Genomic DNA, 27,500 nt, shown 5'->3' on the forward strand with positions numbered 1-27,500 from the left:
GAAAAAACATTTCATACACTTATTTTAATTTTAAATACAGAGTTTTTAATTTTTCAAAATTGAAGCTCAAACCTTGAACATTCAGATTCAAAATGTATTTTTTCAATCACATTTCTTTTTCAAATGAACAAACCTGATGCCCTGGATCCAGCTCCATACGTGTTTTCTTGTGGGTCCACCAGTGCATCAGAACCAACTCACTGACTAAACTCAGTTTCCCCCGATGAACAGACGACCCAGCAGTTTATAAAAACGGGTGTAGAGCACATCAGACGAACTGGTATTCCAAAGAAAACCACGTGAAACAAAGACTTTACATCCTGTTTAGAAAATGACAACAAATCTTTAGGAACACATTTTACTCTTGTTTGATATTTAAATAGCGAAGAAGCGAAGCTGTTTCAGTTCTTCCTCAAATACATTTACTCATATTTCAAATGAAGAAATGCAAGAAAGAAGAAGATGAAAGTTCTTTTTTATCAACATCATCAAGTGTATCACTGTTAAGTCATATATATCACCAGCACACACAAGAGGAGGAGCGAGGAGGGGGAGGGGGGAGGAGGAGGAGGAGTATGAGGAGGAGAAGGAGGGGGAGGAAGAGGAGGAGGAGGAGGAGGAGGAGAAGGAGAAGGAGGAGTAGGAGGGGGAGGAGAAGGAGGTGGGAGAGGAAGAGGAGGAGAAGGAGGAGGAGAAGGAGGAGTAAGAGGGGAGAAGGAGGAGGAGGAGGAGAAGGAGGAGGAGGAGGAGAAGGAGGGGGAGGAGGAGGAGAAGGAGGAGGAGTATGAGGAGGAGAAGGAGGGGGAGGAGGAGGAGTAAGAGGGGGAGAAGGAGGAGGAGGAGGAGGAGAAGGAGGAGGAGGAGGAGAAGGAGGGGGAGGAGGAGGAGAAGGAGGAGGAGTATGAGGAGGAGAAGGAGGGGGAGGAGGAGGAGTAAGAGGGGGAGAAGGAGGAGGAGGAGGAGGAGGAGAAGGAGGGGGAGGAGGAAGAGGACGAGGACGAGGATGAGGATGAGGAGGAGTAGGAGGGGGACGAGGGGGAGGAGAAGGAGGCGGGAGAGGAGGAGAAGGAGGAGTAAGAGAAGGAGAATGAGGAGGAGTAGGAGGGGGAGGAGGAGGAGGAGGAGGAGGAGGAGGTGGGAGAGGAGGAGAAGGAGGAGGAGAAGGAGGAGTAAGAGGGGGAGGAGGAGGAGGGGGAGGAGGAGGAGGAGGAGAAGTAGGAGTGAGAGAAGGAGAATGAGGAGGAGTAGGAGGGGGAGGAGGAGGAGGAGGAGGGGGAGGAGGAGGAGGAGGAGGAGGAGGAGGAGGAGGGAGAGGAGGAGGAGCAGGAGGATCAGGCAGGTCCAGACCTGCACCCAACACACAGGCAGCCTCCTCAGGGATTAAAATCCCGCTGGACTGGATTACCTGAGAAGAATCCCCCCGGCAGAGTCACTGCTGCTCCTAATGATGCCGAAGGCTTCAGCTGAAGAAGAACAGAAACAGAACAAAGGCAGCAGTGGTCACACACCAGAATCCCTCCATCGTCTGTGTTCGGCTCCATTTATGAAACTTGCACTTTTAATAAAAGAGACAATAGCCATGATAAACCTGTTAACAACCAGTGATATATAATTCTAGACATTTCAAATGTAATAAAGCCAAAAATGGAACACGACACAAATTAAACTGTTTTTTAAACAATTTTAATGGAACATTCTGGTGCAAAATACAATGAAATATTAAAACGAACTTGTATAAATCTGTAACCCAGAGGTTCTGCATGTCTGCTCTAGGAGCGCCTCTCCACAGAACCTGTGTCGCTCTGCGTTGTGGTTGTGGTTGTATTTGGGTGCAGGGTGTCATGAGGAGAGGAGAGGATCAAGCAGCAGGGGTCGGAGTTGTGATGGAGACTCGTACTTCTTCAACAACTTCAACAACAGAAAAAAAGACAAGAACACTTGCTGAAACATGGCGCCCCCTACGGGACATTTGGGGACTAGGGTGACCTGGGAAGGACAAACATTTCCAGCTGTTTGTTCTCTGCTGTTATGTGAAAGAGAAACTTAAGAACTCGTGATGTCAAACTCGTCATCCACCCTGTGTGCTAGGCTCCGACCCTCTGCGGGGATATTTGGATCGGATCGTCACGTCACGTCACGTCACGTCACGTCACGTCACGCACATGGAAGTGAACCCAGAGTGTGGTACTGAGGCAATCATGTATCACCTGCAGCCTGAATCTCCTAATAAGCGAGTAAAGTCCAAGTATTTTGGGCGTTTCAGTGTCGCTCGAAAACCACATCTACGTTCTGCACGTCACGCCCGTCGCCGTGGACGCGTCAGTCATTAAACAGCCTTAACGAGCTTAACGTGACAGGTGTGTGTGTGTGTGTGTGTGTGTGTGTGTGTGTGTTTGTGTGTGTGCAGGTGTATGCACGTGTGTGTGTGCGTGTGTGTGTGTGTGCGTGTGTGTGTGTGTGTGTGTGTGCTTGCGTGGGTGTGTGTGCATGCGTGTGTTTGTGTGTGTGTGTGTTTGTGTGTGTGCAGGTGAATGCACGTGTGTGTGCGTGTGTGTGTGTGTGTGTGCTTGCATGTGTGCGTGTGCAGGTGTATGCACGTGTGTGTGTGTGTGTGTGTGTGTGTGTGTGTGTGTGTGTGTGTGTGTGTGTGTGTTACGACTGTGGTTGTATATGTGTGTGTGTGTTTTCTGTGTCCTGTGCCATTCTCCAGGTCAATCAAACATGTAAATAGGGCTGTGCCGTCCCGACGACCGGATTGGCCAAACTCAGGAAGTCCTCGGTTCAAAAGGAGGAAGGATGACGTCGCAGAGGGGCGGAGCTTGGATCAGAGGGGCGGAGCCATCTTCATTCTGCCAAACAGCCAGAGTGCAGCCTGCAGAGTGTGTTAGTGGAGTGAGCTAATTTCTGGGTTAAATCGTTTTCTCTTGTTTATGTTAGATAGGAAGGAGAGACTTTGTGTTTGTTTTCCTTTTGTTTTTAGGTAAGTTTAACCCCTGACAGCATAGGGTGATTTTTAGTTTGTTTTGATCGTAGAGCTCACTCTTAGATTAATTAGTTAAGAACTCATCATTTGCTTGTTGTACACTAGAGCACATTGTAAATAAACACTATTGCACTGAGAAGTAGTTTGTGGCTGTTTGGACCAATGGAGTGGTGGCATTTTATGTTGCGCTCCAGCAGCTCCTAGGCTGGGGCGTGCGTGCGTGCGTGCGTGTGTGTGTGTGTGTGTGTGTGTGTGTCCCTATCATTAGCTATGGGACTCGGGGAGACAGATCCCAGCCGAAGCACATCGCTAGAACAAATGATTGTTAAAGGAGAAGCGTTTAAAATAAAGATAAAAGTATCCTGTCATTCAAAGCACAAGACCTGTACCTATGTATCGGTGGAGTTCCATCAACCTGTGAGCAGGTTTGGGAGGAGACATTTGAGCTCAAGGCCTCGTGGAGGAGCCGGCGGGGTTCGGTGTTCAGAACTTTGACTAATTTAAAAAAAAAACTCTGGATTAGTCAAAATTGAACAGAATCATTGAGCAACAGAGTCTCCTCTATCATTTCAGAGTATTTTGAAGGCGATACGATATTCGCCCTCAGAGGAGCTTTAAACTGGGCGAGGAGGCGGATTCACTGTTCAAAACTTTGACGGCGAATAAAGACAAAACCGCTAAATCTGAGATGTATTTCGGCCCAGACCATTCAGAGCTTCACAGACCAGAAGGGATTATGAAGTGGATCAGGAGTCAGGAGAGTCAAACATAAAGCTCATGGGCCAAAACCGGCTCCAGTCCGGCCAGACCACCAAGAACTCCTAACAGTTTGAAGAACACATGGATTTTGATCCAATATTCAAGCTTTCATCAAACATCATTTATGTTGAGACTGGAGTCATTTTCCATCCTCTGTTTGGTTGTGTTGAACTATAGACCTGATGTGAGCTCTGCGCCTCAAAGATCAAGTTTAAACTTAAAGGTTCTGATGGTACTGGTTCACCAGTCCGTCCCACTCAAGATCACATTTCTTGTTTTGTTTGTTTGTTTGTTTGTTTTAAACCTTTATTTATGGATAAAACAAACAACTCTTGTAGAAGAAAACCCTGTCAGAAATAAACAGTGAGCATGTGTAAGGAACATGCTGGGGGGCGTTCAAGTCACCTTCAATCATGAATCAGTCATCGTTTCATTCCAAATCAAAGCTTTTGAGGAAAAGAAAAAGACTATAAATCTAGTCGATGTCTACAAAAGAAAAGTACATCTTAAAACAAGAAGAATCTTCTTGCCATTTTCCACTCCACAATTTCTGCAGTGCAGCGGTGTGGCTCCAGACCCCCACCACCACAGCTCCAGCCCCCACCACCACCACAGCTCCAGCCCCCCCACCACAGCTCCAGACTCCCTCCAGGTTTAAATCCTCCATAAAAAACTAAAAGTGAGTTTCCCTGAGAGCAGGTAAATCTGTTAGTTCCAGTGAAAAACAGTTTTTAATATCCAACCGAAAGTCTTTAGTAATTAAACAGTGAACAAACTAAAGTTCTAAAGTTTCCTTACTGGAATTGCAAATGAGCACAAATAAACTTCAAATTTGAATCTCTTTTTAAGAAAGTCTATTATTTTAAAGTGAGTCTCCTTAACCTTTGGGAAAGAATCCTTCTAAAAATAGTTAAATCCCTCACAAGCTGAGATTCTGTTGTGTGATTTAGAATATTGGGTTCTTCAAGTCTGGACACATCTTTAGTTCTTATTATTCTACCTAAATATTTGACTTCATTTCTAACTTGTATTGACGTAGTTGATTCATGATTGCAGGAATGTATAGGAAGTATCTCACACGTGTTAATGTCAAGCCGGAGCCCAGACGCCCTGCAGAATAGTGAGACAAGTTCAAGGCCCTTTTTTGTTTAAATGCTGTATCATCAGCAAATTGACTAACTTTAAATTCTCTTTCAAAAATGTTTATACCTTGCATGTCCTTAGTACTTTCTATTAATAGAGTAAGTAATTGAGTTGTTAATATGAATGATTTGGGGGGGATAGGACACCCTTGCCTTATCCTGGAACAGACTTGGACTCTGGGGGTGAAATGGAGCTATAAAGGTCATTGTAGAACACACGTGTCGAACTCCAGGCCTCGAGGGCCGCAGCCCTGCACGTTTTGCATGTCTCCCAGCTTCAACACAGCTGATTGCAATGAGCAGCTCGTTATCTGGCTTTGTGCTGAATGTGGTGATGAACCATCAGGACATTCAGGGGAGGGAGACATTGAAAACGTGCAGGGCTGTGGCCCACGAGGATCTGAGTTTGACACCCCTGCTGTAGAACATATTTATTACTTTGCAAAAGTTTTTACCAAAACCTAGAAACCAAAGCGTCTGTAGTAAAAAGGAGTGTTCAACAGTGTCGAAGGCTTTATAAAAATCAAGAAACTAAATTAAACTCTCAGAATCAACAAATTTGTGGTAATCAGGTATGAGTCTGATATGATTCTGAATATTGCGACCTTTGATAAAGGCTGACTGGCATTTATCAACCAAACCTTTCAGTCCTGCGTTTAAACGGTCAGCAAAGACATGAGCCAGTATTTTGTAATCATGACAGAGTAAAGTAATACGTCTCCAGCTGTCTAACAGAAGAAGATCTTTATTTGGCTTCAGAGTTAATGTGATTATACCGAGTTTCATTGTGGGTGATAAAGTCCCAGTAGAAATACAGTCTTGAAGTGTTTTATACAACAACTCTCTAATGTCCAAAAGAGCTTCTAAAAATCAATGGTGAGTCCGTCCAGTCCAGGGATTTACCTGAAGACATTTTAGGTATGGCACCGTCGAGCTCTTCCATCATTTGTTTAAACTCAGTTTGTTATTTCACTGTCCTTAATGTCATTTATTAATGAAAAACATCTTTCTTCAGAGTTGTTAGATTTATACAAATTGCTATAAAACTATATAATATGTTTGATAATCAGACTTTGCTCTTCTGTATTGTGCCCAATGATATTTAGTTTATTTATTTTCTGTCTATGTCTCTGGAGGCCGAAGAATAGGATGGATTTCTCTCTCCAGCTTCAATCCATCGAGCTCTTGAATGAACAAAGGCTCCTTTGGTTTTTCAATGAATAATTGGTCTAATTCACATTGAATCTTATTTAATTCTATTGAGTCTTCTCTTGATAGAACATTATTACATTATTTTTTTCGTTTCTTTTAATGATATTTTCCTGGTTTTAATCCCAAGTTCTTTTACTTTATATTTGAAGCACTCCCATTTATTAACAGAAGACATTTCCAAGGCTTCAACCTCTAAAATCAGCTGTTTAACTTCCTTACACAATACAGTGCTATCCAACAGGGTATTATTAAATTTCCAAATCGAATTTATGCTGGGATTATTGTTTGAAGGTACCAAGGATAATGTTGTTACACAATGGTCAGTTAAAGGTGAGGCAGAGATGTCACATTAATAAAGTCAATAGTCCAACCTAGATCTTTGATGAAGACCTGCAGCATTATACCGAGTGTATTGTTTAACTTCCCTCCTCCAATAATCAATCACGTTCATTTCACTCATTAAATCTGTTATTAATCCATCATATTGATGACATTGGGCCTTGGGCCGGTATCTGTCCAACCAATAATCTGGTGCAGCATTAGAATCCCCTCCTATATTGATCTTATCTGAAGAGTAGGATCTTTTACGTTCCCTCATGTGATCTCTGTATTCATACACACAGAGCATCATATAAATGCATCATAGATATCAGCCACCAACAATAGCCAACGACCCTCTGTGTCACTCTTATGGTGCACAACATTCCCAGGAAATAACCTCCTCACACCATCTGAACGGGAAGTTCCATGAGAAAAAAGGACATTGTCCCCCCACTGTTGTTTCCAAAAAGCACATCAGCAACTGTTGAATGAGTTTCCTGAAGAAAAATATAATTGACTTTCTGCGCCTTCTTGGCATGTCATTAGATGTGGCTGCAGGACCGTTTTTTCCCAGGCGATGTACAATGTCCACCGTCTCACGGAGCCGCTCCACTGACACTGGTCACTCCTGTTATAATCCCGATGACAGTGTCTCTGATGTGTTCCCCTTCTTTTTCAGGCAGAGTGTTTCGCCGGAGGTTCCACCTCCTTTTGTATCGCGCTTGTTCAGCGATGGCTTCCTTTAGCGTCCGATTTTCATTTTGGAGTTCAGACATTTTTATCTGCAGAGCATCAATGTCCTTTTTGTTTGTTCCTCATGTTTTGTTAAGATTTGCACAGCGTCTAGAATGTCTTCACTCACATTATCAACGGACGGACTTCGGTCTTCTTCCTCTGTCTTTTGGGACGGGGGATTTTAACTGGAGTGTGATTCTGGTTTAGTTCCTTCCCTTTCGGTGTCAATTCTTCCAACTCAGTATCCTCCATGTCGACATCTTCATGTTTCCATGAGAGCAGTCGTAGGTATGATCAGTCATTATGGCTCAGACTGCGGGCCCAAGAGGTATCAAATAGAACATCAACGATCACTTGATCTTTAACTACAAAAAACAGGGTAAATTGTTCGTCAGTGAAGACGGGGGCTTAAAAAAGTCTGTTTTTATGGAGCCTTCAAAAGTCTGCTTACTCACTCCTCCATCTTGGACCCTCCGCCCTTCAAGATCGAATTGCACCGTCTGTGTCCCCAGAACTAAAAAGTGTTTGGCAGCCCTGCTGGAGTTCAGTCATTCATCAGTTCAATCAGAAAATTCAGTTCTGCTGGGAAAATCAATCCTTTACATGTCCCCTGCTGCGCCTCTCTGAAGCTCCCCCAGAGGGCCTACACTCCCCCAGAGGGTCAACATTGCCCAGAGGGTGCACACTCCCCTCCACAGTCCCCCTGATGGTCTTCACTCCCCCAGAGGGTGCACACTCCCCTCCACAGTCCCCCTGATGGCCTACACTCCCGCAGAGGGCGAACACTCCCTCAGACGGTCCACACTCACCTTCACACTCCCCCAGAGGTCCTAGACTCCTCAAGAGGCCCCACACTCCCCTCCACAGTCCCCCAGAGGGTCAACACTCCCCTTCACACTCCCCCAGAGGTCCTAGACTCCCCAAGAGGCCCCACACTCCCCCAGAGGGTCCACACTCCCCTCCACACTCCCCCAGAGGGTCCACACTCCCCTCCACACTCCCCCAGAGGGTGCACACTCCCCTCCACAGTCCCCCAGAGGGTCAACACTGCCCTCCATAGTCTCCCAGAGGTCCTAGACTCCCCAAGAGGCCCCACACTCCCCCACAGGGTCAACACTCCCCTCGCATTCCCCCAGAGGGCCAACGCTCCACTGTTTGAGAACCACAGGGTGGAGTGAGGATACCAGTGAATAAATGCATCAAATCTGAAAAAGGTTTTTAATTTGTTGAGGAATCTGAAGGAGAAATCCTCGGAGATGTTTAAATGAAGCCACATAAATACACAATTTACACTAAACATTCAACACTTTATTTTTGGAGGGAAAAACAATGTTCCATTGCCATGAGAGAGAGAATAGAACCCCCCACCCTCATTGTCTCTTCCTGTGCCTTGCTCCAGGGTCTTCAGGCCGGAGAATCTCTGAAGTGACGGGAGTGTGAGAGCCAAGTGACGTAAACACTGAGGGAACACGAGTCACAGCAGACCACCACTCCTCCTCTCTGCCGTTCCTCTGGTAGCTGCTGCTCCTCCTCCTCCACCTCCTCCTCCACCTCCTCCTGAGACACTCTGAACACTCCTCCACAGCGACAGCAGTGTGTGTACAGGCATTCACCTGAAACCACACACACAATCAGTGAAACAATGAACAGACATCAGACATGTCAGAGTACAAGAGGGATGAAGTGGCTATTTGCTGTCGGGGATCGTGGTGGTGGTGGTGGTGGTGTGGTGGTGGTGGTGGTGGTGTGGTGTGGTGGTGGTGTGGTGGTGGTGGTGGTGGTCTCTCAAGAAATCTGAGTCGACTTACTCTGAGATTAAACTGTGGGTACGTCCGAATGGACCCTCCTATCTCCTTATCTATGGACTTTACCCTAAACCCTGGATGACATCACGGGGTTAAGGAAAGGTGATAGGAGGCTTCCTAAAGGAGTTAAGGAAAGGTGTTAGGAGGCTTCCTAAAGGAGTTAGTAAAGGTGTTAGGAGGCTTCCTAAAGGAGTTAGTAAAGGTGATAGCTGTGGTGAGGCAGTCAGACTTTCACTTAGTGACGTCATAATAATGCGACGGCGGCCATGATGGGGAAAGAACTACAAGTTTCTGAAAATGAACTTCAAAAAGTTAATCTGGGTTCTAGATGATTTCAAGTTGTTCTAGGCAGATTATTGCTTTGGTAACTTACATGATCTGCTCCTTTTTCAGTCATCCTGAGTTTCCCTGAACGCTCCGATGAGCGGGTTCCTTTAAATGTTGTCGCCGCAAGGAATTGTGGGGGAACATGAGCTGGTCTCCTTTGGTAAAGGAAGCATCAGTGGTTCCTAGGCTAAAGGAGGTTCTAAAGGAAGCATCAGTGGTTCCTAGGCTAAAGGAGGTTCTAAAGGAAGCATCAGTGGTTCCTAGGCTAAAGGAGGTTCTAAAGGAAGCATCAGTGGTTCCTAAGCTAAAGGAGGTTCTAAAGGAAGCATCAGTGGTTCCTAGGCTAAAGGAGGATCTAAAGGAAGCATCAGTGGTTCCTAGGCTAAAGGAGGTTCTAAAGGAAGCATCAGTGGTTCCTAAGCTAAAGGAGGTTCTAAAGGAAGCATCAGTGGTTCCTAGGCTAAAGGAGGATCTAAAGGAAGCATCAGTGGTTCCTAGGCTAAAGGAGGTTCTAAAGGAAGCATCAGTGGTTCCTAAGCTAAAGGAGGTTCTAAAGGAAGCATCAGTGGTTCCTATGCTAAAGGAGGATCTAAAGGAAGCATCAGTGGTTCCTAGGCTAAAGGAGGTTCTAAAGGAAGCATCAGTGGTTCCTAGGATAAAGGAGGTTCTAAAGGAAGCAACAAGCCTCCTTTCCTTTGCTTATTGAGAATTCAGACAGTCCTTATCATGGCCGCCACACTAAACCCTTCCAGGGTGAAGGAGGAGTGATAAAGAAGGAGACAGGAGGGACTTTTCGGACATACCCCGAAATTGTGGTTCCAAAACAGCTGATCTAAATTAGTTTAATCAACTCTGAGTATGTGAACTTTGAGTTAAGGGCCTGAACAACCAGAACAAAAAGCTTCATCAAAGAAGACCCCATACCACCAGTCGCTATGGCAACAGACAATCGAGTTATTTCGCAGTAAAGTTCCAGCGCTGCAGCAGCGGAGGACAGAGACGGACTGGGACAGAACTGCTGCCAGAGTCAACGCATTAGTTTGAACACATTGATTTAACATTGAACTTAAGATGGCAGCAGACAGGAAGAAACGATAAATAAGTGTAAAATCTGAATTTCATTGAGCAATCCAACAGGACGGCGACTTGGAGCAGCTAGACATGAAATATTAAAGCATCTTTCACAATGGAAAGATTTATATGCATATGTGCTCTGATTGCACCTCATTTTGATTTTAGAATTTGAATTGATGTAGGCTATTAGATAAAAGAAATATTCATTCTGTATTCATCACTGCAAGAAGTAATTTAAACCCCCAACAAGATGTAGTTGAAAATGTGACGATGTGGACATGAACACTCAATGAAATACTACAATTACTACACACACACATATATATTTCTAGATTTCATATTATCACCCCTCCCAAACAGTTGTTTCAGTGTGAGGGAGACTTTTCGAACCACTCTACACACTGTTGCTTTAGCATTATTATAAAGAAAACTACTACCTTGCAAAAACCCTTAATGCTGTGGATAAAATGTGTTCTGATTTGAGGCACGGGTCAATTAGGGAAGGATTTTCCCTCACAGGAATTAAGACAGGGCAAAAAAATGTTTTTGAAATGATCTGGGCTGGAATATTTGTGGTAGCTGCTTCAAGTGGGAGGAGCCAGTAGAAACTCAGGGTTTCCTTTACAAAACCTGCCAGCCAGCAGGTTTAGTTTAGAGTCTGTTACCATGGTGACAGACTGAGTTTTACTCATTTCCCTTTCTGGAACGGATAACTCAAGAGTTTCCCCTCATTTCAGGGTAAACATACTCTGAGTTTTCACATAACTCGGTTTCCAGAAGCCCCCCGATCTTCTGCCCACTGGACTGACAGAACTGAGCAGACAGAACTGGTTACCCGGGTCCCAGGTCAAGTCCTCCAGACGCAGCGTGGAGTCCTCAGGCCAATCCTGTTTGAGTTCCTGTGCTGGAGAGAAGAACAACATTGGCACCGAATGAAGCTTCAGGGACGAACGAGTCTTTTATTCAATCAGAAACGATTACGGTGTAACACCGAGTCAAAATGAGCTCCAGACAAATAGGAATTCTTTCAACACATATTTCATGCCGGAGGCTGACGGATAACTACTCTGGGTAGAAGGTGATCACTGTGACCACGCTGCCTGCAGCTGGTGTTGTGGTGAATGTTGGGATGAGCAGGAAGCAGTGCTCTCACCTCTCCTCTGCAGGTCATAGCGCCTCCTGCTGGCGCCGTCACTGAGGATCCTCCAGGCTGCGTCCACCTGCAGGAACGTCTGCAGAGCGGCCGCGGCCTCTGAGGGGCTCTGGCCCACCAGGCGGTCTGGGTGGTTCTGCCACAACACACACAGGAAAACAGGATTCTCTCATCTTTACATGATCACAGCTCCACCTGCTTTTCACGATACTCAGTCTTCCTGTTTGCTTGTTGGTCTGAGTCCAAACAGTTTCTGGTGGTATTTCTCTCACACTCATCCTCACCGCGGTCTCATTTCTCACTGCAAAGTAAAGTCCTGCACCTCCGTAGAATCAGGACGAACGTGGCTCTGGGCTGATGCAACTCAAGTCTTCATGCAATGTAACATTTAAACACTTTAAATCATTAAAAATAAAGAACAGCCGCATTGATGTTCTCAGATTTTATCCTTTTTAAAATGAATTGGTGTATTCAGCATATTTTCAGGTTCTCTCAAGCCTAAGGCACAATAGAAAAATAGTTTTGGTGTCACTACATTCGAAGACTCGACAAATTCTGAGTCCTTATTTATAGTTTGCAGTTCCAGTCACATTTTGACTCACTGTGGTCTCACTTTTCACTGTACCTCATAAGATTCAGCACAACCATGGATAGAGTCAGATGGAGCTCAATAAAGACTTCTGAATGAAGCGACATGTTTACAGGATCTATTCATTTCCTGCTTCCCATTCATTGTCTTTGTGAAATGCACCGCGGTGCGTATTGGGTGCACCGCGGTGCGTACTGGGTGCACCGCGGTGCGTACTGGGTGCACCGCGGTGCGTACTGGGTGCACCGCGGTGCGTACTGGGTGAGGCGCGGTGCGTACTGGGTGCAGCGCGGTGCGTACTGGGTGCACCGCGGGGTGCGTACTGGGTGACGCGCGGTGCGTACTGGGTGACGCGCGGTGCGTACTGGGTGACGCGCGGTGCGTACTGGGTGACGCGCGTTGCGTACTGGGTGAGGTGCGGTGCGTACTGGGTGAGGTGTGGTGCGTACTGGGTGACGCGCGGTGCGTACTGGGTGAGGTGCGGTGCGTACTGGGTGAGGCGCGGTGCGTACTGGGTGAGGTGCGGTGAGTACTGGGTGACGCGCGGTGCATACTGGGTGAGGCGCGGTGCATACTGGGTGAGGCGCGGTGCATACTGGGTGAGGTGCGGTGAGTACTGGGTGAGGTGCGATCATCAACCTCCAAATGGGAAGAAGATCTCAACATCAACAGAGACCCAGCGTTTTGCTCACAACTCTGTACTAATACATTCAAAATTAGCAAAAACACCAATATACAGCTCAAACAATACAAGGTCCTTCACAGAGTACTTTACAATACAAAGTCCTTCACAGAGTATTTTACAATACAAAGTCCTTCACAGACTACCCACTAACATATGTTCAAACTGCACAGGTGATCTCCCTGATACTATCTACACACTGTGATCGCCCTGATACTATCTACACACTGTGATCTCCTGATACTATCTACACACTGTGATCTCCTGATACTATCTACACACTGTGATCTCCTGATACTATCTACACACTGTGATCTCCCTGATACTATCTACACACTGTGATCTCCTGATACTATCTACACACTGTGATCTCCCTGATACTATCTACACACTGTGATCTCCCTGATACTATCTACACACTGTGATCTCCTGATACTACCTACACACACTATGGCTGTGTACACCAGTTTAAACATTCTGTCTAAAGATCAGTGAAGGTTTATGGTTCTACCTGGGCCCCCCTATTCCAGTCTCACCTGCACTTTGCTTATCAGGAGATCTCACAGAAATTAAAAGAGAATAAAAGAGTCCTGCTGCTCCTGGTTTCCCTAAACGTCACAAAAAAGGCTCATGAACTGTAAATCCCAAAGTAATCTGAATATAAAGTTATTTAAAAACTGCTGGGGTGGGGCGGGGGTGCTGGGCGTCGGGCCCCGGCTGGGCCGTTTGGCCGGGTGTGGGGTGTGGGGCGTCGGGGTCCTGGGGGCGGGGTACCTTCCCCTCCCTGGTGGGGGTGCCCACTGCAGCGCCGGGGGTGGGTCCTCCCTCTGACCTCTTCCCCCGGTGGGGCGGGCTGGCCCATGCTGCCACGCTCCGGGTCTGCCTTGCTCCCGGTCCCGGGCGAGGGACGGTGGAACTCCTGGTTCTGGATGGACAGCCGACTGAGACTGACCTCCAAGGCCTAAAATATGGAGGGGGGGACTCGTACTGGCCCCTGTGGGTCTTCCACTCTACTGTCCAGCCGTTAGGTAGGGTGGGGGCTTCCTGCCTCAGTCCTCTTGCGGCGCCTTGTTGGGGTGGGTGTTGTTCCCCGGGTTTTAGGCCGGCTGCATCCAGCTGGGCCAAGGTCCTAGTGACGGGGGGGACCTCCCTCCCTCCCTCACAACCCCCCTACCTTACCTTGCTTCACTCTACAATAAGGACAGTGAGGCGGTGCCTAGGGTGGGGGGTCCAGGTTACTTAACTGCGGTCTGGGTCCTCCCCCACCTTTGCACCACCCACAATTTTAAGCAGACCGAGTCACGCAGGGTCTTGAGGGGGTAAGCTGCTTTCAGGGTTCTGCCGCTTGGCAGCGGTAGAACGCCCGGGCCCCGCTACCCCCCAATTTTAAACCGTACCTTAGACACACACATTGCATCCACTTCTTCAAAACACAAAGACACACCCTTACATACATCCAACACTCCACAGGATGGGGTGGGGGGGGCTCCTTTATCCTTCTCCTGTGGGCTCCTCTTGCCTGGGGGGGGATTCCTCTCTGCATTCTCTATCTGGTGCTTTCTGGGGGGTGTCGCTACAGTTCCCCACACAACAGTGTACACGCACACACACACACACACACACACACACACACACACACACACACACACACACACACACACACACACACACACACACACACACACACACACACACACACACACACACACACACACACACACTCCTCATGAGATGTGTTACTGAAGTTTCTTGTTTTCTACCATCGTTTGTTCAACTTTCAAAATCATGTTTTTCTTTTGTTGTTGCTTCTTTGTTAATTCATGTTCCTGCTTCATCTTATTGTCTAGATAGAGCTGCTCAGGCTGGTTTAATCTAGAAAATCATGTTACTGTCCAGATAGAGCTGCTCAGGCTGGTTTAATCTAGAAAATCATGTTCCTGTCTAGATAGAGCTGCTCAGGCTGGTTAATCTAGAAAATCATGTTACTGTCTAGATAGAGCTGCTCAGGCTGGTTAATCTAGAAAATCATGTTGCTGTCTAGATAGAGCTGCTCAGGCTGGTTAATCTAGAAAATCATGTTACTGTCTAGATAGAGCTGCTCAGGCTGGTTAATCTAGAAAATCATGTTACTGTCTAGATAGAGCTGCTCAGGCTGGTTAATCTAGAAAATCATGTTACTGTCTAGATAGAGCTGCTCAGGCTGGTTAATCTAGGAAATCATCTTACTGTCTAGATAGAGCTGCTCAGGCTGGTTTAATCTAATAACAGTTGGAAAGTATTTGGATCAGTGTGATAACTGTAAATAATATATGTAGCACTAACAAGGTATTGTATGTTGCCCCCCCCCCCCCCATTGTTTCTGTAAAATAAACTGAAAACACAGAACCATGTTTTGGATTATATAGATATGACACTAGAATACCAAACTGCTTCACGTTTTTATAAATTAACTAATTGTTTGGTGATTGATCCAGTTTGAAGCTGATAAGGCCGACACACCTGAATACAAACTTTGAACAAAGTGAACGGCTGAATATTCTGGCAGGTTGTGGAAAGTCTATAAATGAAGCAAAAGGAAAGTTCACCCAACATCAGATTATGCACCGATATTACTGAACTCCATCAAGGCTTCATGGGATGAAGCTGATGGACAGTTTTTGTTGAAGTGTAAGACGGAGGTAACTTTCCTACAAAGAATAAACAGGAGTGAGAACGTTCTGGTTGAAGTGCTGAAGGTTCTGAGCAGCTGCTCCGGCTCCTGAACTGGTTCTGCTGGCAGAGAGATCCCAAATCCATGGAACGGTGAACTTTCTGTTGTGGTTGGACTGATTACTGCTTCCAGAAATATGTTGAGACATTGGGAAACAACTGGAGCTCTTAACATGAAAGAATGAAAAAATAGAATGATTGAGACAGAATTCTATGAATCTATGCTGAACAGACTTAAAGGAAATACAGAAGAGCTCCACCTCATGGAATCACTTTTGGACTTAAATTTAAACTTGCAAATATTCTTCTTGACTCCCAACAAGAATAAAAAATAAGGAATGATGACTGATCCTCCCTGCTCGATTAATTGTGGACTGAAAAATCTGACATGACGTCTAAGATGGCGGCGCACTGCGAAGCCGCAAACTTTGCGATCGGTATAAAGTAAAGTTTTCTGATAATCGGACAAGTGACAAGTCCGAGACAAAACCTGAAAACGATGCGATGCCACCCAAGGAGGCTCCGCAGATGGAAAAGGACATGGAGGAACTCCGGAAGTCTCTGAACAGCATGTCTGGGGAGCTGGAGAAGGTCAACCCAGCAGCTGGCTAAACTCACCAACTCTTCCAAGAGGTGAAACAACTAAAAGCGACCATCACTGAAAAGGACAAAACCATAAATGGACTCGGAAAGCAGATTGAAAACTTGGAGCAGTACACAGGTATGGAAGACATGATCGTCAGTGGACTGAACATCAAACCTCGCTCCTACGCTAAAGTGGAAGAGAGAAACATCAGCGGGGACGCCGACCTGCAGTCCCTGGAAGCTCAAGTGGTGCATTTTCTTGGAAAAGGACATCCGGGTGCATCAGGACACGAACAACATCGCAGCGTGTCACACTCTGCCAAGGAAAGACCAGTGGAGGTCTGCCATCATCCTGCGCTTAACCAACCGAAAGTTCAAACCAGATCTCCTGCGACAAGGAAAGCAGCTGAAAGGATCTGCTGTGTACCTGAACGAGCCTCTCACCCAGAAAACTGCCATGATCGCATGAGAAGCCCGCATACTGAGGGAAACGGGGGAATGAAGTCGACGTGGACGAGGAACAGCAAAGTTTTCATCCAGCTCAACGGTTCCACTCCTGAAGGAGTCTCAGTCCAGCTGGTTAGGGAACCAGCAGACCTCCAGCAGTTTAAGTGATGCTGGACACTTCATTTCACCGTGGGACTAACTGGCTTTGACCAAGACGATGCAACTTAATAAGTTTAATAAGAGCAAGTAAAAAAAATGATTATAACAAATTATTGGAACACCATAAAAATGATATCCAAGGAACATGGAAAATACTAAATGGTATGATTAGAAATGGAAAGAAAGCAAATGAATTTCCAAATCATTTCATTAAAAATAATCATGAATTAACAAACACTGAGGAAATACTTTTAATGATTACTTTGTAAATGTAGGACTGACACTGGTAAATGAATTTGTACAATCAAAGGATGCAGATTCTGTAACTACCAATATTATCAACCAGAATTCCAACTCTCTTTTTCTAACTGGTGTGGAGAAAATGAAATGATAGGTATTGTAAATCATTTTGAGAAGAAAAGATCAGCAGACTGCTGTAATATAGATATGATGATGGTAACGGAAATCATTAACCACATAGTACTACCCTTTACATATATTTGTAACCAATCACTTCTCACTGGTATTTTTCCATCTAAAATGAAAACGGCAAAAGTAATCCCTATTTACAAAAGTGGTAACAGACATATTGTCTCTAATTAGAGACCCTTTTCCCTTCTCCCACAATTTTCAAAGATTTTAGAAAAACTATTTGTAACCCGGCTTGATACTTGTTTTGCTGCTGAGTGAGAATCAGAGCAGCTTCCGATCAAACAGAGTCAGCCTGAAGGCAGCCGAGGCTCCTGCTGAGGAACAGAGGCTAGACGGTGGGTGTCTTCATTGACTTAAGCAAGGCTGTTGACACAATAGACCACACAGCACTGTTAAAAAGCTTCAGAGAGACGGGGTCGGGGGCACAGCTACCGCAGCAATAGGAACCCGCATGTGCACATTAATAATGTTGACTCCAATAAAGAGACTATCACACATGGAGTTCCACAAGGCTCTATATTGGGGCCCAAATGATTTATTATGTATGTAAAGGATGTATGCAATATTATGGAAAAAGTTAATTGAATATCCTATGCAGATGATACCCGTCTCTATTGTCTAAAATACCTGCTTATGTTCATAGACACTGAAGAGAAAAAGCTCACAGTATCAAATAACTGGTTTGAAAATAACAAACTTTCAATGAACTTGACAAAGATACTCATAATAGGAAACAGGGATCCTAACAGTCAAACCCATATTGAAATTAATAATGAACAAATTCAACAAGAGCAGGTAATTAAATTCTTAGGAGTCACTTTGATGAAAAGCTCAGCTGGAAGCCACAGAGAAATATTCTGAAGAGAAAATTTGCTAAAAATATCGTCGTTATGTGCAAAATTAGATCATTAATAAATAAAAATTCACTCAATTTAATACATAACTCCCTCATTCTTCCCGATGTGAACTATGGGGTGGAATTATGGGGAAATAATTATAAATCAAACATTGAACCTGTTTTTTTACTGCAGAAAAAGGCCATTAGAATCATTAATCAAACTGATTATTATGCTCTAACAAATCCTGTTTGTCATATCTAAGATACTAAAAATACACAACATTGTCAACCTTAATACACTAGCTCTTATGTATCATCATCACAACCTTCCACCTCATATCCAGAAACTATTCAAACATAGGGAGAGTCGATTTGGGCTCAGGGGTTCTGGGTTTTCTATCAAAATAAAATGCCAAAATATGGCAAGAACAAATAAAAGAAGTTGATGTATTTCCATAAGAGGGGTTAACCGTTGGAACAACCTGGACTTAAAAAAATCGGATACCCTGAAAATATTTAAAAGGCGATTAAAGCTCATCACCCTTGGAGAGTCTTGAGCACAAAATGGACAAGATTAAAAACAACAGTGTCCCTCAGAGGACAGTTTTTGAAAATGCAAGTTTTGTTGTTGTTTTGGTTTCTGTCACACCGACTGCAGAAGCTTTATGTTTATTATGTACAGGATCAGGCACTATAAGTTCAACATCAGCCTAAACCCTTCGGTTTTCCACTGTTTGTTTTCCCTTTCTTTAGATTTTTGCATTTTCTGTGGCTGCATTTGCTTTTGGTTGATCGAATAAACTATTACTACTACTAAAACATTCAAATAAAAAAATAAATAAAACACCTATGATGATCACTGATTCTCTGAGAGCTTGGCGAGATGGAAATGTGAAACTAAGGTGTCACGAAAAAGAAATAATAATAATAATAATAATAATAATTGTGGAGTGAGCTCCCCGCCTCCCTCCATACAGGAATGTGTTTCCTCTGGCTCTTGTTCTGTGCTTTCAATTTTATTTTGCCTCGTCTCACCAATACTAGGACCCTGAGGGCTTAGTTTGTCTGTACACTGACCCATTTGCCTCGTTATTTGTGTCTGTATGTTTGTTTTGTTCCTTTTGTTTTTGTGGCCGAGCCGCCATCTTGGTCCGGTCTGAGCTGCAGGAGCAGACGGCCTTGAGTCGTCGCGTCTCCTCTGGACTGGAGGAGAAGAAACGGGCCACTGACATGGATGAATGTTTGTTTTGAAAAAGAGGAGCGTTTTGTGTTAATGTGAACTCTTACAGATGTTTAGTAAATATGTTCACAGCAAATATCCTTCTTGATTCTGTCTGATCCACGAAATGAAACGCAACTAATATAGATTAAAAATGAAAGCTTGTTTCACTCACACACACACACACACACACACACACACACACACACACACACACACACACACACACACACACACACACACACACACACACACACACACACACACAGGGTGATTACCTGTCGGGCCAGCTGCTGGTACCTGTGTCGGAGCTGCTGCAGGGAGTCGGAGGGGCTGGCTCCCAGCACAGCGTACAGGTCCTCCGCTGGTTCACACATGCCTGCAAGAACAGCATCGCAACGTCTGACGTCAGCAATACCAACAGCGGTACCAGACGGCGATAAGAACTGACTGAGACCTCAAGCTCGCACTGACATCACACAAATGAAAGACCAGAGAAGACAGGTAGGGACTTTTAGTTTGTTGAACTAGTATCAGTAGAGTGTTGACCTGTGGTGGACTGCTGACCTGTCCAGGTGTATCCTGTCCTCACCTGTCCAGGTGTATCCTGTCCTCACCTGTCCAGGTGAAACCTGTCCTCACCTGTCCAGGTGAATCTCTGTATGGCTTCTGTTTTATTCTACATCTTTTTTTTTTTGTAATTGTATCTTTTAACTGGAATGGACTAAAACATCTACATGACATTATTTGCATAAACAAATACATGTGACCGTCCAGTTTTGTGATTTTTGAGTCCAAAGGGCTCACAAGCTCACTTAAGGAGAATTCTAATACAGCTTGATGAATGAAAGAACAATTTGAGTGGAGCTATATGCAGAAGAAATAAGGAATAGAAGAAAAAGGAAAGAAAGGAAAACGTGGGGGTGGGGTGCCGCTGCTGTCGTCTCAGAAATAAACCATAATAAACAGTCACAATATAAAGGAGTAAGTTTCAGTATGTTTAGACCAGTGGTATCAAATAAAGTCTGCCCTTGAGGTGGCTCTATATGAACTCTGCAGTGGCTTCAGATCTGGTCAAATGCATCCTTTTGGGTTCTTAATTGAAAGGTCAGATTTTCCATCCTAAATCTATCCAGAATGATTCCAATCCAGTCACCTTGTATGGGTTGTGTAGCGGTTAACCATCTTCTGGTAATTAATTTCTTACTTGCCACCAAGAGTATTTGCAGCAACTTCATCTCTCTCCTGCGTGTCAAAAAAGGAACCAGACCAAAGTATAGGACCTCACAACTTAAGGGTATTTGAGTGTTAAAGACTGTGCTTAATGAAGACTGGATCCTCTTCCACAGGGCTTTTAACTTGGGAGATTCCCCAAAAATATGATAGTTGAACCACATTGTCTCCAGCATGACATCTTTACACTTTTTGTATTTCTCCTGATATGGTGTCTTAAATTATCTGACACTGTTCTTCCAGCAATGCGTCCTCACGCTATGGGACTAGATGTTGTCCACTGGAAGGACCATACACTCACTGGCCACTTTATTAGGTCCACCTGTCCAACTGCTCATTAATGCAAATGTCTAATCAGCCAATCACGTGGCAGCACCTCAATGCCTTCAGGCATGTAGACATGGTCCAGACGAGCTGCTGCAGCTCAAACCAGCATCAGGATGGAGAAGAAAGGGGATTTAAGTGACTTTGAACGTGGCTTGGTTGTTGGTGCCAGACGGGCTGGTCTGAGTATTTCTGCTGATCTACTGGGATTTTCACCCACAACCATCTCTGGTTTACAGAGAATGGTCCGGAAAAGAGAAAATATCCAGTGAGCGGCAGTTCTGTGGGCCAAATGCCTTGTTGATGCAGAACCTTTGGGACGTGGTGGAACGGGAGATTCACATCCTGGATGTACAGCCGACAAACCTGCAGCAACTGTGTGACGCTATCATGTCAATGTGGACCAACGTCTCTGAGGAACGTCTCCAGTACCTTGTTGAATCTAGGCCACCAAGGATTAAGGCAGTTCTGAAGGCAAAAGGGGTCCAACCCGGTACTAGCAAGGTGTACCTAATAAAGTGGCTGGTGAGTGTATTTTGTCCAAGGCCTCCTCAGAAATCTCAATCCCTGATTCCCTTTCTCATTTACCTTTAATGTGTAGAGTGTTGTTATTATTGTTGGCAGTCGAGAGGGCTGAGTACTATGGAATCACAGGAGAGCCAAAATTAAAAGGAAATAAATGTGGAAATAGAAAGAGAATCAATAATACAAAAAAAATACATAGGTCCTCATATTCTTTTTCTATCTGGTCTTTGCTTATTCCATTTTATCAATGCTTCTCCTGCTTTGTCTTTTCCAGCTGCTTTGTGTCATTGCATTTACTGGACGAGTCAAGCCGTCTGGAAAAGACAAGCAATACAAAGCAAATCAGCAAGGGCTGTGGGAGGTCTTTCTGTTTAGGGTCCAACCCTCCCCTTTCCTTGGCCAGCTGAACTTTGACATATTTAATCCTTGGTTTACTTCCCTGCCAAATAAATCTAGAGATCCATTTGTCCCACTCCCTGGGTTCTTTTGCACTCACCTCTATGGGCAGGTTCCTAAAAAGGTAAAGTAGGCATGGCAACACATTCTTCCTGACTGCACCTATCCTATCCTGTCACCGAGGCTCAGGAAGGGGACCAGGTTCCAGAAGTGTAAATCTGCTTTCATTTTTAATGATATTGGCTCATAGTTTTCCCTCTACATCATTATATTGGAAAGAATACAGCACGACATGTAGTGAAAGAACATTATTTCATAGTTCTATTTGTCCAGTATGATTGCTTTAGCATACCTTAATCTGATGATGTCATCACCAAGGTTGTGAAGAAGCCCAATAACGAGCCCTTCATCACAATCAGGAGTGCTGCAACTGGGAGAGAGCTCAACCCTGCAGGACAGGGGCTCTTGAGGACCAGGGTTGGATCACCCTGATCTAGATAGACAGAGCAAGTCAATCAGACATAAATGAAAATTAAAAACCCCACCATTATAAATTGAATGATATCTATTGGAGCAGTTTGCTGCTACACGAGAGTAAACGAAGAGTGAATGAAGCCACATGTGGAGAGAAAGCACCAGAGTAACACTGAGCATGAACCTCCTGCAACGTGTTATATGTTCGACCTGAATGTCGACAGTCCGTTCAAGTGACTTTTTCGGGGATTTTGTTCCGATAGTGGCGTGATGTGTATTATGAATTCGGAACGTACCTTTTTGTGAGAAGAATACAAGCTACGCCGGCAGCTGAGACGCGACCCAACAACAGTGTTTTGAGTCTCAACAAAATGAGTCCGTCTTCAAGAGTTCCGCCAGCAGAGGGAGGTTCCGGTGTGGACGAGACGTCAAGGCGTGGCTGCCATCTTGGATGGGTCTCCGCTGCTCCTCCAGTGGGTTCACTCCCATTAAAGAAAGAAGAAAAAGGTCTTCACACCATTAAAACTAGCAGAAGTCACTAATACTACCACAGCCAACACAATCAGCATGCAGGATTATTATAAAATATAGTTATTGAATATTTAAAAAGGGGTAGGATTAAAAAAGTTTTTAACAATTTCTGCAGTTTATTGACAAAATGAGCATTAACCAGTAGGGTTAAAATGCTTCTGTTGGTCTGATGAAGAACATCTGTAAAGCGAAGGGTATAATATGAAAACACTTTTCATAAACAATTGTGGTGGCTGTTGTGTATATTAAGCACCTTGCATGGAAGCTGCTTCCATTGACATAAGATAAGACTTTATTTGTCATTATATGGGTAATATAATGAAATTACAGGTGCTGCTCCCTTGTGGATCAATAAAACAGTGTGCAGATTGTCGGATTGTTCACCCACTAATAAGGTATGTGAGCTGGGGTTAGACCGTCATGAGACACATTAGTTTTATCCTACTGATGACGTGTTGTTGCAATAATAATTCTTTATTTCTTTAATATTAATAAGAATAACAAAAGTAAACAAGGCTGTAAACTATCATCAGCTAAAATATCAAGGGGAGGAGAAAGATACTTCGTACAACACCAGGAACTTCATCACTGGTGTTAGGATTTAAGGTTGGTTATTATCATTAAATTACTGTAAGTAATAGATTACTGAAAGTAATAAATCACTGGAAGTAATTTAGGAAAAATTGAAATTATTAATGGAAGTAAATGGTCATTTACTCATTAACAACTCCTAAAGTAATCGAGTAATTACTTAAAAGTTAATAAATTATCAAAAATAATTTATTAATGAAAAATTATTAATTTGCATAAATTTGTTATTTATGTATTAATAATAAAAAGGGGGAACCACCAGATAAACTGGAAATAGCTAATACCAAAATAGTCTCGTTTGTAAAATGTTTATTTAAGTTAGTTAATATTTCTGCATAAAATATAACAATCTTAAATAAAAGGGAAGGTGTGAGATCCGAGCACAGACCGTTACAAACCAGTGAATTGTCAACAATAAATACACAATAATCACCAAGAATCGATCAATTCAGCTAACAGGCGTTTATTAACAAAATGTATTAATTCATAAATAATTCTGAAATCATCTCATAAATCAACACATTCAAGTAGCAAATGACATCTGACACAGAGTTCTAATCTATTAAACAGCAACACTATGTACAAAGAGTGTGTGTGTGTGTGTGTGTGTGTGTGTGTGTGTGTGTGTGGGTGTGTGTGTGTGTGTGTGTGTGTGTGTGTGTGTGTGTGTGTGTGTATGGTCTGGAGTGATGAGGGTGATGGGCGTAATGACCCCGAACGTCCACCAGGTGGAGGCAGACGTTGACGGGTCAGTGTGGTGAACGTGGCGACCACTAGGGGCGTGTGGCGGCACGCAGAGGAGGAGCGCAATGACTTGATGCGTCCGCCAGGTGAACTTTGATTGCCATGACCTACGCGACCACTAGAGGCGTTTGACTCGCTCTTTCTGGGGGATGCGCTGGTTGCTTCCAGATAAACAAGACGTCCGTCGCGAGCGCATGCATAGGCCGGTCTCGGAACGAGGTCTATCGAGGGCGTAACGAATGGGCTACATGCTATAGAGTTTTGGGTAGGGTTGCCAACCGTCTCTTGAAAAATGGAACCATCCCGTATTTACAAATAAAAGTACACGTTCTGTATTGAGCTGAAAAGGGTTTGTCCTGTATTCCCGCAAGGATCTCTGTGACCAATGAGCTGACAGCATATATGGTCGAGCTTCGGTTGTTTGCTAACCAGATGCAACCAGTGACTCGGTGAGTGACTGGGATCGTACACCTTCAGCGAGCGAGCAATGTTTCTCTGAGAAAAGAACAAAAATGGCTGCAAAAATACAAGGAGGAATGAGAAGAAGAAAACACCTTGGAGACTCAGAAAGCACTGCACTCCGTGCCGGCACACTTTTTCAGTCACCCCTCTCTGGGAAGATCTCCTTCTTTCTTTTTTCTTTTTTCTTTTCCCCTTGTCCTGTTCAGCAGCTTGGGCAAACAATATGATGTGATCTAGAACCTTCTGGAGTCAGAACAGTTTTTGTTCTTGAACAGGAAGAGACCTGGAGTCTCCTACTGTTGCTGCTTTATTACAAGTTGGCATGGCTGCTGGACACGACCGGGGGGGAACGCTCAGAGAGAGAGAGAAGAGAGGCGATTTAGATTTATTTATATGTAAATAACATATATTATTTACAGTTATCACACTGATCCAAATACTTTCCAACTGTTATTAGATTAAACCAGCCTGAGCAGCTCTATCTAGACCAGGAAGAGCGAAGGCTTGGCCGGGCCCGGTAGGAGGACTCTCCACCCCCAGGAGCCTCGTATCCCACCACCCACACTCCCGCCCCATGATCCCCCCCCCCCCCCCCCCCCCCCACACACACACACACACACACACTGATCTTGATAGACCCGCCCACACACACACACACACACTTGGGGGGAGGTTGAAGCCTTCTGCCCCCCAGGCCGCCAGCCGGGCCCCCACCAGGCCACTGCGAGATCCCATTCTCCAATAATCCAATCGCGAATGGGGAGGGAGCACCGCACCCCAGCCCCCCCGTGAGCGCAATGCGTAAGCAAACACGCCCCCCGAATTCCAGCCGTACTCATCCCGGACCCGGGTGAGACCACAGCAGGAGGTTCTGGGGGGAGCCCCATCTCCCACCCTCCCCCCCACCCTGTGGAGTGTTGGATGCATGTAGGGGTGTGTCTTTGTGTTTTGAAGCGGTGGATGCAATGTGTGTGCGGCAGAACCCTGAAAGCGGTGGGAAGATCTCCTTCAACGACATGGAGAAGATCACTGAGCCAGATCTGTTAAAGATAAGCCCTTTATTTGTATTCAGGTGTAAGTGAAGCCAGGCAGAGTGCTGTTAAACAAAGATGTATTTTTTTTTGAAGCAAGACAGGTTTCTATTTAAGAAAGATACTGATTTTATTCTGTTAATTCTGCAATGAAAATAAAATATCACAAATCACACATATCACAGATAATGTGCATCTACTTAAATTAAGGTTCAAGTCAAATAGTTAGAAAGTAGTTTCACACATAGAAAAAAGAGCTAAAAAAAAAAATGCCCCTGACCAGGAAGAGGGAAGGCAGTCGGGTCGTCCGGTCCTGCCAGTGAGGAGTCCCTTATTGATCGCCCAGGGAGTTGGCAACCCTAGCTTTGGGGCTCACCAGCAATCCTAAATGCTAAACATGATTAAAGTCTGACTGATACACTCATTTACAGTGAGCCGGAGCGTTACACACATTAACCACATTAACCACATCAACCTGGGTTCCTCGGTCTCCGGTCTGTCTAAAGATCCTATATATGACTTTTCCATTAGTCTGACTTGCAATTAACCAAACAAGTTTTGCTGAACTTGTCGAACCATCTGGTTAGCCTTGCTCCCTTGGCTTTGGCCTTGTAAGATATCAGATTTTTTTAAGTCTGACTAAACTATATGACGTGGGTTTATTACAGTGACGGAGGCGCGCCACATGTTTTCCTAAAGAGCCCAGCAGTGAGCGGTGAGCTCATCAGAATTCATGCTCCGATCTAAAAGTCTGTTTCTGTTCGATCAGAGACTGAAGCTTGACTTTGACGTGTCACACTTCCATTATTCCAACGGGCAATATACGGAACTAGTTTCTCCAACTTTATTGCTTTGTTGCGTTTAAAAAACTATAAAAAAGCAAAGATAAGTACGATCCAGACACGGTCAGTTCAGCCAATGAGCGGTCTGAGAAACTCTAGAGTGAAGAATACAAAGGTCCAGGCAAAAAACTTTAGAGAACTCAGAAAGGCCACATGAAGACAGTCAGACAGGGGAAATCCATTTACCATTTACAAGAGGTGGAGTTCTCCGGAGGTTCTGCTGACTCTCTTCCTGGTAGAGATCCTTCTGCTCAACACGATTTTCATCGACTTTGTTCACGACCGCCTAATGAGGCCGGCGAAGAAAGTTTGATTCGCTGAACGTTTCTGCTGGTTTGGTGGCGTGCTGCTGAAAGACGCTGGTTTTAACTTTAACTTTTAACTGATATCCTTCATGCTTGTTGTCTCTTCCTCGCCTCTGTTGTAAACTATATTTATCAATCACAGAGCCTTTTAGTTTCATATATTAATCTCTTGGTCTGAGCTCATTCTTTGGGTTGTAGTATTATCAATATGGTCAGAACTGGGGGGATTCTGTCTGTGAGGCAGAAGTGCCCACCACTACACCATCATTGGGGGGGAGGGCTCCAATATTAAAATGTGCTGCTGCCAAGCTTCTGAAATGAGGACAAAGCAGCCAAGGACCACATGCTGAGAAATATTCCAAAAATACAAAGCTGAAAATGATCTGTTAATTGAAATGGGACCAGAATAGATACAGTGATACTATGACACCGTTGTGATCTGACTTCCTGTCTGTCACTAATTCATGGCTCTTAACGAGACCACAGAGGGAACAGGACACGAGCAGCGACTGACACTGTTGGCCAACTCTTTTTTTCTTCATTTTAGGTGAATTGAGACTCAATTAGCCAAGTGGCAAAGCTTTCACTGTCAACTGGGAAGTTCAAGTGACACTCCAGGCGTTCAACAGCTCTTTCCTCACAGAAACCCAGTCTTCATCAAGCATCTCTGTGACGATGTTTCTGTCTCTAGGTGCTTTACAGCCGCCGTTTATGTGGCTTGATTAATAGAGCGGACCCTCCTGTGGAGCTACAGCAGGTGGTGGTGGAGGACCTGCTGGTCTGGAAGAACACATTGACCAATCACATGCATCTTCTAGACCGGTTGAGGGTTGGGGTGTGCTGGAGATGATACCAACACACCCCATTGTTT

The 27,500-nt window shown here is 44.6% G+C and overlaps 1 protein-coding gene across 1 annotated transcript; it reads right to left on the reverse strand.

Moving 5' to 3' along the window:
• Positions 1-8,352: 8,352 nt before the first annotated feature.
• On the reverse strand, positions 8,353-22,514 carry dnajc24 (DnaJ (Hsp40) homolog, subfamily C, member 24). Its single transcript, XM_080474599.1, has 6 exons — positions 22,420-22,514; positions 22,002-22,142; positions 19,450-19,550; positions 11,512-11,647; positions 11,194-11,262; positions 8,353-8,765 (listed from the first exon to the last, which is right to left on the reverse strand). The coding sequence occupies exons 3-6, from the start codon at positions 19,546-19,548 to the stop codon at positions 8,557-8,559; spliced, it is 513 nt and encodes a 170-aa protein (XP_080330725.1). The 5' UTR covers positions 19,549-19,550; positions 22,002-22,142; positions 22,420-22,514; the 3' UTR covers positions 8,353-8,556.
• Positions 22,515-27,500: the final 4,986 nt, after the last annotated feature.

Source organism: Lipophrys pholis (assembly GCF_963383615.2).
Source record: "Lipophrys pholis genome assembly, chromosome: 11".
NCBI lineage: Eukaryota > Metazoa > Chordata > Actinopteri > Blenniiformes > Blenniidae > Lipophrys > Lipophrys pholis.

Excerpts from the sequence above, each read along its gene's own strand:
- dnajc24 (XM_080474599.1), bottom strand. The coding sequence starts at position 19,548 with ATGTGTGAACCAGCGGAGGACCTGTACGCTGTGCTGGGAGCCAGCCCC. Across the intron at positions 11,648-19,449 it reads ACCAGCAGCTGGCCCGACAG|AACCACCCAGACCGCCTGGT; the intron begins GTAATCACCCTG and ends GTGTTGTGGCAG. Across the intron at positions 8,766-11,193 it reads GGACTTGACCTGGGACCCGG|GTGAATGCCTGTACACACAC; the intron begins GTAACCAGTTCT and ends GTGTGGTTTCAG.